Consider the following 12,828-nt stretch of genomic DNA (forward strand, 5'->3'; position numbering starts at 1 on the left):
GGAACAAAGGTGTCATAAAGGGAATCAGAAAAATATCAACAGCAAGTACTTAACATGCCAGCAAGCAAGTGCTTAAAAGAGTGAGCACAGCCCTGGCTGGTGTGCTCAGTGGTTAGAGCCACGCCAAAGGGTCTCGGGTCCGATTCCCATCAAGGGCACGTTCTTGGGTTGCTGGTTCATTCCCCATCCCCAGTCAGGGCTTATGGGGGAGGCAGCCAACAGCAACCAGTTGATGTGTCTCTCTCACATCGATATTTCTCTCTCTCTCTCTCTTTCCCTCCCTCCCTCCCTTTCACTCTCTCTGAAAAGCAATGAAAAAAAGAGTGAGCACAAGTCCAACAAACTGTAAAGGTAAACTTGTGCCCACAGATACCACGAGGAGCACAGCCTGAGGCCCTGTCCCAAAGGCAGGGAGTGAGATCATCCCTACAACCCTGGGCTGGACCCTGGGCTGCACCCCTGATTAGCTGTGTGATATTAAGGAAGTTACTTAACCTCTCTGACATTTGGTGTCTTCATCGGTAAAATGTGGAAAATAGTAGCATCAACCTTGTAAGGTTGTCCTGTGGATTAACAGCACAGTGCCTCAGGTTAGGATATAACTCAGCTCAGATCATAATGAAGCCTTAGTAACTACCTGCTATTAAAAAACTATAACAAAAGAAGGCAAAACAATAGCAAAAAGGAAACAAAACCAGAAAACACAAAAGCACGAAATAAAGGTTTATTGGCATCATATTACAAATACATTATATTGTATGTGAGCATTACAGCAAATTCTATGTGATAAGCAAATACCAAGCAAGGCTGTTGTGGTATATAGCACAAGACACCTTTAAAATGAAAATCCGCACAGTCAGAGGAACTTACAGACTATGAATGATTGATTCTGCCTCTGGCCCTCCACACTTATCCACGCCTGCTGGATATTTTAATATTTTAAAATATTAAAATATTTTAATTTCCCCCCATTTTTGCTGATCTGCCCCTCATGTGCTCTTTTGTGGGGAATCTCTGCTTCCCAGATAAGCACTAGAGCCCACGACCATGCAGGTAGAGGCGGAGAAATTACACCTTGGGAGCCAGGTACCCGCTTCCTAGTCACCTGGTGGCCTTGAGCACAGATGTGATTTCTTTGTGCTTTGTGTTCTGCGTCTGTCCAATGAAAATAACATGATGTCTTCATTTCAGAGTCCTTAGGATTCAGTAGCTGTATTTGAGAGGCCTGTCTGCTGAAAGTCCTAGTTTCCCTACTTTTCCAAAAGGCATCTCAGCCATCATCGCCCCTCTGGTTTTAAGAATGAGATTGCTCAGGTCACAGAAGTTGAAAGCACACACGCCCCAGGTCCTACATCTGCACTCTCCACGGCCTTCCCATGGGGGCCCCTGTTAGCTTGTGACTTCAGTAGAGAAGAGATAACTCAGCGGAATCAAGGAGTATTCTTTCCCTCTTTTTATCACAGGTGAGCCACCAAGACGCTTGGAAAGTAGGAGTGAGTTTTATGAAAGGCAATAAGTAGTCTAAGTCCTCGGAGATATTAAAAACAGAAGTTCTGCTCCTCCAAGATTTCCACAGCAGAACATAAGCATCCTGTGTGCTTTGGCGCCAGAAACCCCAGATCGGAGTATTTATCTGCAGCTCCAGCCCCGCGCTCCCGGGACGCTTGCCCGGGACTGGCGGCCGGTGTTGGGAGCCGTCAAGTTCGCTCAGCACACAGCTCCCCGCCGTTAGTCAACGGAACGTGACAAACACAGAAATTTAAATGTTAGTGCTGTGATCTTACCCCGGTTTCGTAGCTTTGTCATCTTTTTCCATACCCACCCGAGGATCACCCGTGAGAACCCGTGGTCATGTGCGTGACGAAAAAAAGCAAAATTCAGCAACCTGTAATTTAGATGTTGGCCCCTTCGGTCGAGGAAAAATGTTAAGCTTTATTTGACAGGAAGGAGATATTCAATACTACCACATAAAAATAACCAGCCAAGAAAGAGTCTGTGATTTCTTTAAAAACATGGTTTTTAAAATGAAGTTTTACTGCATCAAAACGGGTTGAATTTTACATGGATAGTTAAGAAATAGATGTATACTTGTTTGTCTCTCTCATTTGTCTCACTTGCCTCCTTACCTGTCTCAAGTCAAGTTCTTGCTACATCCAGAAAGAGCCGGAACCGTTACACGTCGCTAAGGCTACTTGTGGCTGCCACGCCACACGGACACGCAGGCCCTGGAAACGGGCCACCCTGGTGAGCAGCAGCCCCGGGCCCAGCGCGTGCCTGCAGCTGTGACTGTAAGTGGCGAGGCCGCGGCCTGTCAGCCCCGCAGACCGGGCGGGCGCAGAGGCCTGGCAGCCCCCCAGGTGCTCCAGGGTAACGCGCTGCTTCCAGAAACTGCTCGCTGGGGCGAGCGCAGCCCCTCCAGCCTGCGGCATGGAAGGTGCCACCTCCTTCCGTAGGTCTGAGTTGTGTCATCGGAGGGAATGAGACGGGAGGGTCAAACCTCTAGCCCTACCCTGTACTAATATACTTGGTTCTGTTGATTACAAACATTTTCTCTCAGGGGCAAAACCCCCTCAGAGTTATAACTAAATATGGACATTTTGGGGTCTTGTCAAGTACATATATCTTAAAACAACCGTTTATATTATCCTGTGCCGCCCTATTTATTTAAGTTGGAAGGATTGCACAAGGAACTAACTGTAGACAAGAAATGGATATTTGCTTATTTCCAAATTATGGCCATCTGATTGGATATTAATCTGGACAGGTTATTTACACAAGAAGAGACGACAAATATTTTTAAATTGCTGCTGAAAGTTCACCAGTTTCTGACAATAATTCTGGACTCAAAGCAGCACATTCATCCCATCTCTTAGCTGTAAGACGGTTATTTTTTTCTAAACAGTTCTGACTGGCTCTCATCCCCCATAGCAAGAACCCACCAGCTCCGACGTCTCTGTTTTACACCCTAGTCTCAATTCAAATAATTGTTCCAAAGTCTGAAGTCTTGGGACACATTCATATCCGAGGAGGCTCAACGTGTCCCTTGCTCAAAGCCTCTAGGCTCGACATTTCTAACAAGTTTCAAGACATCTTTCACTTTCCTGAAAGTGCTTCCCTGTCGCATAATGGGGTGGTGAGCCACACTGGCTCCTATTTCTGTTTTTAATGGGTCTTTTACTAGGACCCAATGTCCCTCTCTGCACTAAGCTCCCCCGTCGAACACCCTGGGATCGCTGACACCACCCCGTCTTTATCAGTATCTGACCAGTGACAGTGCAGCCCGGGGCCACACTTACGGCCTTGGACTCCTCAGTCTTGGAACCAGTTCTTTTCCTGTGGTGGCCACCAAGAGCCTTCCATTTCTTTTACAAGTTGAATGAATATTTTAAAATATCTTTAAAAGAAGTATAAAGATGGAGATGAAAAGCCGCTCTAATTAACTTCCTCTCTAAACTTTGATTACTAAGTTTGTTTCTCAACGGTTGAGGAGAGTAAATAAACAAATGAAGGAAAATTTACCCAGATCCACGACCCACTGTTCCCAGGAGATGAGGGTGTCTCACGGTGGGATACAATTATAATTATTCACTTTTTTAAAACCCTCACTTGAGAATATGTTTACTGATTTTAGGCAGAGAAGAAGGGAGAGAAGGGGGAGAAGGGGAGGGAGGGAGGGAGGGAGGGAGAGAGAGAAACATCAGTCGGTTGCCTCCCCTAGAGCCCTGACTGGGGACCAAACCCACAACCTAGGTATGTGCCCTGACCGGGAATTGAACCCTCGACCTTCCAGTGCACAAGACGATGCCCAGCCAACCGAGCTCCCCTGCCGTTGATTACTAGATGGTGCTCAAGGTCAAATTTTCCAGGGTAAGGTTGCCTGTAGGATAGAATCGCAAAACATAATAAAATTCAGCTACATTAGAGAATGAAATGAGATACAGCTATACTTTTCTCCATCTCCTCACTCTGCCTCCCTCTCCCACTTTTCACCTTCAAAATAACAAAAAAGGCCCAAGTGAACCACAGTTAATTTTATGGCCAGACTCTCTGGGGAGAACAGAGTGGTGAGTGTCCCTGGAGCGCCCAGGTCCTGCGGACAAGCACACACAGGGCCACTGAAGCTCGCCAGCGGTCACATCACTGGGCAGGGACGGACCCAAGGCCAGCTCCCAGCTGATTTCTCTCCGTCGCACTCATCCGAGAGGGAAGGGAGCGGCTGCAGGAGCTCCAGGGGCCTCGTCCTAGGTGCTAGGTGTCATCGGCTGTTGCTTCGGCGCCAGCCCGTGAACAGACAGAGGTGCACCCGGGTGAGTCGCTGTGGCTCTGGAGCGAAGGTTAAATGGGGGGCACAGGAATCTGGGTTCTGCTTGCAACTGGGCCTCAGGTTCCTCACGTATTAAATGAAGCCGTGAACCAGTGGTCTCTGAGGGGCTGGCTGGCACTGACATTCTGATTGGTTACAGGTCCATCAAAACCCATGAGTTGTGCGCAAAACCGTGTGTTTTCATTGAAGGTGTCTGGACCTCCCAAACTTTTAAGAGTCACTAAGCTGATTTCGAACCCTAAAGTGCATCTAAGTGATGATCTTATTGAAGTCACTTAGTTTTGCTTTTCAAGATCCCCCAAAATCATAATTTTTCAAATGTTTTCTGAATAGCAAAAATAAGGGTGCCTAGGTCTTTTCCAGCACTAATCCTTTAATGCACGTTTGAAAGTTCATCTAGACATTGACTATAAAGTGACTGAACCAAGAAAGTCATCTGCTACAATTTTTATAGATTCTGAATCATTTAAGCAACTGCCTGATGATCTTACCGCCTCAAGTGTGTGTGTGAATACAAGCCTAGATTAGAATACTCTCTCTCTAAAAACAATCGTGCCATTTTTTTCTTACAAGTTTGGAGTTATGGGTTATAGATTATACACCCGTTCTTAAAGAAATCTGAATGGCCTTTAAGAATAAGTTGCTTTGAAATCACCAATAAAGCGAAAAGTTTATTTCTTTTCAGAAAATGATCCACACGTGACTTTTCCCCTTTCTAAGAATTGGTCATTTACATTCCGGTAAGGACTTTGGAGTCTGGGCAGTGCCCCCGCGTATCTGTTTTGACTCTGAGAGCTCTATTTTTATTTCTCTAGTCTTCACTTTCTTTTTGCACCTGAAAAATGAAGACAGCGCACGTGGGCTACACGCGTGCAGACGGCCCTCGCCGATGCACGGCCGGCCGGGGGCTCCCGGCGCCGTTCTCAGACTCCTGCGGCTTCACGGACACGAGGTGTTGCCTTTTCCTAGGAGCTACTTTCTAGTTCGTTAATTAAGAACAAATTTTTCTTTCCTGTCCTCAGTTCACCTGGATGCTCCTAAAACATAAACACATTAGTAAATAAGGGAGTTTATTTTTAACAGGTTTCTCTCCTTCTTTATGACAGAAGTTTCTCAATGTGTCTTTAATTTTCTTATAATTTTTAAAAGGCAAATTTCACTGGCGCATGAAAGAAATCTCAGACTTATCCAGAGAATGTAGAAACCCCCATCGCAGCCGGCTGGGAAGTGAAAGCTCAGTTAAACTGACTTGGCCGGGTTCCCAGGATTTCCGAGCACGGGGGCCACCACCTTCGGAAGCTCGGATTTGCCGGAGCGAGTTTAGCGCATGGCTGTGTAACAGCGTATCTGCGAGGAATGGGAGGAAGCGTGTCCCCTTCCGAAGTCGCCGCGTTTATAACTCGGGAGAGAACATCTCTGGGACGTTGTCCATTCTAAAGGTTTACTGTCAACCAACAAAGTTTTCCTTGGTTAGTTACATACACACTCTTATTAAAAATTTTTTCAGGTGTCACTGCTGTTTTGTACAGACGGGGGTGACACATTTGGATTTGGTCTCAACGCTGATGCGCTGGATGGCACACTTTGACGGGAGATACTTCCTCCTCAGGGGGGCAGAGCAGCTGTTGTGAGGACCATCACTGACACTACCTGGGCCACAGCGAGGTGCCGCCACAGAACACTAGCCGTGCTTGCCCCACGGGACGGCTGGAGCCAGCAGGTCAGGGCCAATGGAGAGGTGAGGTCATACCTGTCCCCATCTGTAGCTCCAGAAACACTTTGTAATTGAGAATCTCAGAGTTCTTCTACCAAAGACTATGCCTTATGATAGAAGGTATCCTGTAATGTCATCTTATCCAAATCTGATAACCCCCAATTTTATAAACGGGAAGGGGGACAACGGAGTGTCCTGAAGTCACACAGCTCAGGTGACTGCAAGTTCTGTCCCTTCTGCATCCTGCTCCGGTGTTCTCATCACACCCAGCTACAGAGCCCGCGAGAGCGAACGGCCTAGGACTGTCCTCCCACAGCCTCTGACACATGGTCGTTGTTACTTGTGGCCCCGATTCCTACACCTAAATTATTTTTTAAAAATTCATGAAAAATCAAAGTGAAAAAATATCAGACTGTCCATGTTACAACACAGCAGCTTCCGTTGTTTTCTCATTACTAACCACTGTCACGTGGAAAACACTGGAATTATCCCAATTTTGTACTTACAGTAGATACTTATTTTTAAAATCAAGGTGGCGTAGTTTGGGTTGTTAAGGACGATCTGTTGGACACTAGGGAGCTGCAGTGTTTGGCTCGTCTTGTTCTATGGAAACAAATCCATCGGCGCCCTCTCTTCTCACAACAGTGAGCTGTTTAATGTCAAAATGCGAACTGGAATAGCCGTCTCTACTGCCATAGTAACTTCAGGGAGAAGAGCATGTCTTTTAACTATGAGAAAGGGTCAGTTCTGGTTCCAAAGCACATAAAGGCGCAGTTTGGGGGACAGAATATTAATTGAATACACCAAGGTAGCTGCTTGGGAGAATGAGAAGAATATAATCTAATATCTTTAATTTTATGTACACGAATATAATGTGTCAACTCTGTACATGAGATACATACAGCATTTAAACACTTTACCCAACAGATAAGAATTTACAATATACTGACTAGAGGGCTGTCCACTTCATACGCTTAGATTAGATCTGTATTTAACAGGAAGAGACTTTAATAGTTTACGATCATAGAAACACTGACATTTAAAACAAGACTTTATAAAATAATTTATATAGATATATCCTAGCATCTATAGAGAGGGATGACTTGCATTTTGTGGATGTGTGCAATGAACGGCATATTTTAAACTTTTAGGTAATAAAATAATTTAGGAGCAGTTCATGCAGTGGTCAAAGCAAGGGGTGGCAGTTCCTTCAGGATGTCCCATCTGTGACGTCAGCACAGCAGGCACCTCGGGGCCCACGAGAACAAGTCCCCTCCAGCAGTGACTGCGCCAGCATCCACAAACGCGCCGAGGCCTTCCTTCCCCGCCAGGCACAGGCGCGCCTTCTCCCAGCTGCGGAGCACCTGCGGTGGCCCCCGAGTCCCGCGGCCGCACCTGCCCGCCGGGTCACTAACAGAACTTCCTGGTCTTCACGACTTTACTCTGGTACTTCACAGAGTGCCCGCCGTGTCCTATGGCGTAAACGTCCAGCAGGTAAGCTTTGCCAGGCTGAAGACCCTTGATTGTCTCTGTGGTCACCGCTTTCTGCAGGTTCTGGCTGTGGAAGTACTTGCACAGGACCTTCTCTGATTTCTTCCTTGTATCTGGCCCCAGACACTGGTTCTGTTCCCTTTTCTTCTGGTCGTCACTGTAGCTGTCACCCACCTCCTTCTTGTAGATGCAGAACTTGTTCCTCTCCTGGGTGCCCAGCCAGGCCACGGTGGCGGACGAGCAGGTGCGGAGCTTGTCGAAGGCTTTGATCCGCGTGTCCTCGGGCAGGGAGGGGAAGGCGTGCTTGCCGGGCCGCGTGCTCGCCAGGATTTTCAGCATCGACGCTCCCTTCTTGTTTCCCTTCAGCCGGATGAGATACTTGGCCTTGGGCTTTCCCCTGAGCAGGAACTGCCGGATGCCTTCCACGTTCTGGGACAGAATCAGTTTCCCATCCCTTCTCACCTGGATCTGCACAGCGTCCAGACAAGAGTGGACAAAGAAGGTGACTTTCTGGTGAGAGGAGACGGGAGCGAACCGCAGAAACTTGGCTCCCTTCCTTTTCACAAAGACGTCCGTCACTTTCCCGTCCTTCAGCTCCACCGTCTTCTGCTTGGCCTCCTCCCTGGTCCTGGCGAAGGTGCCCACGTAGGCGGTGCTCATGTTGCTGCGGCTGTTGGCCACGAAGACATCGAAGTAGTACTGCGTGTCGGGCTTGAGGTCCGAAACGGTGAAGATGTTCTTGTTTCCTATGCAGATCTTCTGGATGTCGGCCCTGGGCCGCGGGTAGACGGGGCGGCCCAGCTTTGCCGGCGGCTTGGCCAGGAAGCTGCGTTCTTTGCCCGGCTTCTCCGGAGGGAATCCAAAGTGGGCGAAGTCGAAGGGGCTGAAGTCCAGGCCCGGTTTCGGTGCCACCATGAAGGCATCGTCCACGCTCAGCTTCGCCTCCACCGCACAGAGGCTTTTGAAGTTGTGCTCTCGGTTGATGACCACGCAGTACTGGATGGGCTGCTTCAGCAGAGAGGCCGTGGGGCTGGGTTTCCAGGCCAGGGTGACCGTGGTGCGTCCCAGGGAGGTGACGTCCACTCTGGGGTCGTAGGGTAACTCTGGGTAGGGCTGGTCGGACTCTGGTGTCGTGGTGGCGTACACTTTGAAGTGCGTGTCCTTCTCTGTGGACAGGAGCTCCAGCCGGTACAAGCCGGAGGGGGAGCTGGACGACGCGAAGGACTCCACGTCGTTGCCCTTGTAGGAGAACAGCTCCGTGCCGTCCTCGTTCGTGACCTGCTGCTTCTGCTGCTCCAAGGGCTCGGGCTCACCTGGAAGACAGACCGCGAGGCGCGTCAGGCCCAGGCCGCACTGGGCGAGCTCAGCTGCCTGCTTGGGCTCCCTGCGCCCATCGCCGCTGTCAGAATAACACTATTCCCGCCTGGCCAGCCTGGCTCAGCGGTTGAGCGTCGACCTAGGATCCAGGCGATCGGGGTTCGATTCCCGGTCAGGGCACATGCCCCAGGTTGTGGGCTCGATCCCCAGTTGGGGGCAGCCGATCAATGACTCTGTCATCATTGATGTTTCTCTCTCTCTCCTCCTCTCCCTTCCTCTCTCTGAAATCAATAAAGATATATTTTTTAAAAATTAAGTTAAATTTAAAAAAACACTGTTCCCAGCAGAAAACTGGGAAACAGAGGACAGATAAAAAAAGTCGCCCTGGCCGGTGCCCCAGCTGGTTGCAGGTCGTCCTGCACACGGAAAGGTTGTGGGTTCAATTCTCAGTCAGGGCAGGTATGGGAGGCAAGTGGTTGATGTTTCGCTCTCTCCCCCTCTCCCTCTCCCTAAAAACAAAAAATCAACGAAAGCTATCCTCAAGTGAGGATTTTTAAAAAATCACACATAGTCATGGTCCTGAAACAGCCCTTTATAAAGATTTTGGGTTATCTCCATCTAGTCTTTCATTTATTTTTTACATATTTTTACGCTACTGATAGTATCCTCTCTCATTTTTCTTTGTAACTTAATAACATTCTTCTTTCATGCATGTACCTAGACAAACCTGCATTTTTTAATCCTGCTTTTCTCACTTAAGATTATAGCATAAAAATAATACTATTGGTTAGTTTCTGACCACTATAAACAGTGCTGTTACATATGTGTAAGGCTGTTCTGATTTTAAATTCTTTTTTCAGGAGAGACTCCAATCAGTGGAATTTTTAGGTCAAAGACTGCAGTCCTTTTAGAGATTACCCCTCCTGCCAATCTGCTTACCGAGCAGGTTCCATCCGTTGCAATTGGATGGCCAGCTGTTTCACTAACCTCACTTTTGTTAGCAGGACAGTCTCCTTAAAATGTAGACTGGAAAGGCCCAGTAAGAGCCCCGTGTTCAACGGATGGAACGCGGGTCCAGGAGATACTGAAAACAATGCTTTCCGTCTTTTGTCCCTGTGAGTATCAGCTATCACACGGAGATCAGTGTGGGGACGAGTTTAGGGGACCCAGGAAAGGACTGGGTACCTAGTGGGGACCCCCCTTTTCCAGCTCACCCCAAAGCATACAGGGTTTCTTACTTAAACCACAAGATCAACAGCCATCACATGGCCATAAATTTTCTCTCTCAGCCTCACCACTGCCCTTAGGTCAGTATCTTTCTAATTACAACCGTCCCTCGTGACTCTGAGCGCGGCATCCTTCGAGCTATGATGCCTTCGCCCCTTAGCACCGTCATCCCAGGGCCTCCTGCAGGCTCTTCTTGTTTCTTTGTACCTTGCTTTCCATCACCGGCACCTTCTCTAAATGCCAACCCCGCGCCTCCTGTGACTTTCTACTTGTCCTACACTCAGGGTGCTAAGCACCCTTCTGCCCCTCTCCTGTTTCCACCCTTATTTCCCAGAGACCAGAGGTGCTTAACCTTGGCTGCCTGTCAGAATCACTGCGGGGAGCTGGTGACAGTCCCAAGGTCCAGACCACCCCAGGGCAATTCATCAGACCCTCCGAGGACAGAATCCAGACGGCAGTTTTCTTTAAGCCCCGAGTGGCGACTCCAACATTCAGGGAGGATCACAAACCACAGCCAGAGAGGCGAGTCCCAGCTGCACCCTTTCCTCAGTCCTTCAGCCCCACACCTGCCCTCCTAACCGCCCATGTCACCGAGATCACCGTGAGCTGATGCCACCCCGTCAGTTTCCTCATCTCCGTGGAGAGTCTCCACCTTCACCTGTGCATCCTGCTGATTCTCCTCACTGGGGAAAGGCCGCGTGTTTCCTGAGCCCGCGGCCCCCGCGCGGAGGCTGGGCCCGGGCCTGCGGCTGCTCACCTGAGCCCTGCCCGCTCGCCTCCTCTGGCAGCTCCTGCAGGCTCAGCTTCCACTCCAGAGGCGTGTCGCAGGGCGTCACTGTCACTGACAGCGGGGTGTTGTCTTCTTCCACCACAAAGAAGTACCTGTGGGGGAGAGGGCCCGTTGAGACCGAGGTAATTCATTCTGACCCGTGCAGCCAAGACTCACTGGAAAACCCACGCGGCTTCACTTGTAGTCATTTAACAGAGACCAAAACTGACTCTTTGACACAAATCATGACACGTCCAGCGTTAACTGTGATTGTCCACCACCCCAAGGTCTGCAACCAGATTTACCAACAGCACAGTGTGAAATAAAAGATGCTGAACCGACATGTGTAATACGGGGATTATCTGCGTGAAGAACCAACACTTAGCTATTTTGGGGTGTTATTTAACTAACACGGGCCCTGCCATTGCAAAGCAAGTCATGACCAAAGGAAATTTCTGGGTATACTGACCTACAGGTACCGTTTTCCATAAATTTGTAAGTTACCCCAAGGGAACCCTGACAGAGCCACCCACTATTTCAAGAGCTTGTTTCCCCGGCAGCGGACTCCTAGAAGGCGTGCTGGTCTCTGGCAACACGGCGCTGTCTTCAGCTCTCACGTTAGCGACTGTTACTCGCAGCTCTGCCAGTCCACACCTGTTTGGATGGAGGTATCTAATCCCATTTGAGGATATTTTTTTAAAGTAAAGATCACGGTTTCGATCAGTGCAAAGACTCGTTTCTCCATCACTAAGACTTTCTGTTGGAATTAAGTAACCTAGCGATTTTAAAACAAATTTAAAAAAATCAAAACATCCTGCTCTATCCTTTCCCCTCAGATTTTTTTACAGTGCCTCAAAAGACTCTTGAAGAAGAAAACATTGCCTAACTGTAACAATGCTGTATATTCTTCCTCTGGGTAACTCAGATGATCTCATTTAATGGGCTTTCAAAGCTTATAATCTTGCCACGAGGACCCGCTGGGTTCGGTTCTAGCAAGCCCAGAGCTGCTCGCTGGCTCCACGGCAAAGCTTACGTGGGTTTTACCTCCTGTGCATTGTACCTCCTGGGAGCCTCTTTCCTCCGTGTTCTCTCCGTAGCCACCCCAACACCCTCTGCTAAGGGACCACCATGGTCTTCTACTCCATCCGTCTTCCCTGTGGTTCCTTCCACCTTCCAAGCTGTCGCCTGGGGACCAGGGATGGGCAGGGGCCTGTGCCTGCCCGCCTCCTCTCTCCCTGCGCCCCCTCCTGCATGACCTCACCTGGGCTCACGGCTTCCCCCTCTGCTACGTCAACCACTCCCAGGTCTACACTGCCAGCCTGCGCTCTGACCTCAATTTTAGGTACAACTATCTTCTGCCATCTCCACTTAGATGTTACTGGGAATTTAAACTTAAGGTATCGAATCCAAACTTCTAACTCTTGCCCCCAAATCAGCTTCTCCTGCAGCCCATCTGCTCGGTGAATGACACCCCGACCTTCCAGTTGCTCAGGATAAAAAGTTTAGAGTTGTTGCCGACTTCTTTCTCTGCCACTCCACGTCCACGGAATCGGCAAACACTGCTGGCCCTACCTTTAAAATATATCCGGAACCCATCACTCTGCCCCACCTTCCGTGTCACCGTCCCATCCAAGCCATCACCACTTCTTGCCTGAGCACTACAATGCCTTCCACTGGTCTCCTCGTTGCCCCCTGGACCCCCTTAGTCTATTCCCTTCCAGGTGGAACGATCCTTGTACACCTAAGTGAGCACAGGCCACTACCCCTGGCTCCAACGCCCCAAGAGCTTCTTGTTTCATTCAGAGTAAAAGCCACAGGCCTTGCAATGACTTGGGTCCCCAACCAAGTCTCTAAACCCACGCGCCTCCTTCCCTGAGCCCCTCGCGGTCCCGGCACAGCTGCCTGGGCCTCCGCAGGCGCCCCGCGTGCCCGAGCCGCTCCTCCTCCAGGCGGGGCCTTGGTGCGCGGTCCCTTCGCCGGCTCTCC

The 12,828-nt window shown here is 49.3% G+C and overlaps 1 protein-coding gene across 2 annotated transcripts in view; it reads right to left on the bottom strand.

Annotated features, from left to right (window-relative positions):
* Positions 1–715: 715 nt before the first annotated feature.
* The window catches only part of NDNF (neuron derived neurotrophic factor), a 40,331-nt gene continuing 28,218 nt past the window's right edge, over positions 716–12,828 (bottom strand). For both annotated transcript variants that reach the window (XM_081134692.1, XM_081134693.1), the window contains exons 3-4: positions 10,831–10,955; positions 716–8,842 (exon numbers count right to left, since the gene is read on the bottom strand). In XM_081134692.1, the coding sequence (XP_080990818.1) occupies positions 7,449–8,842; positions 10,831–10,955 (1,519 nt within the window). In that variant the 3' untranslated portion in view covers positions 716–7,448. The remainder of the gene's footprint in view (positions 8,843–10,830; positions 10,956–12,828) is intronic.

This window comes from Miniopterus schreibersii (assembly GCF_964146895.1).
Source record: "Miniopterus schreibersii genome assembly, chromosome: 4".
Lineage (NCBI taxonomy): Eukaryota > Metazoa > Chordata > Mammalia > Chiroptera > Miniopteridae > Miniopterus > Miniopterus schreibersii.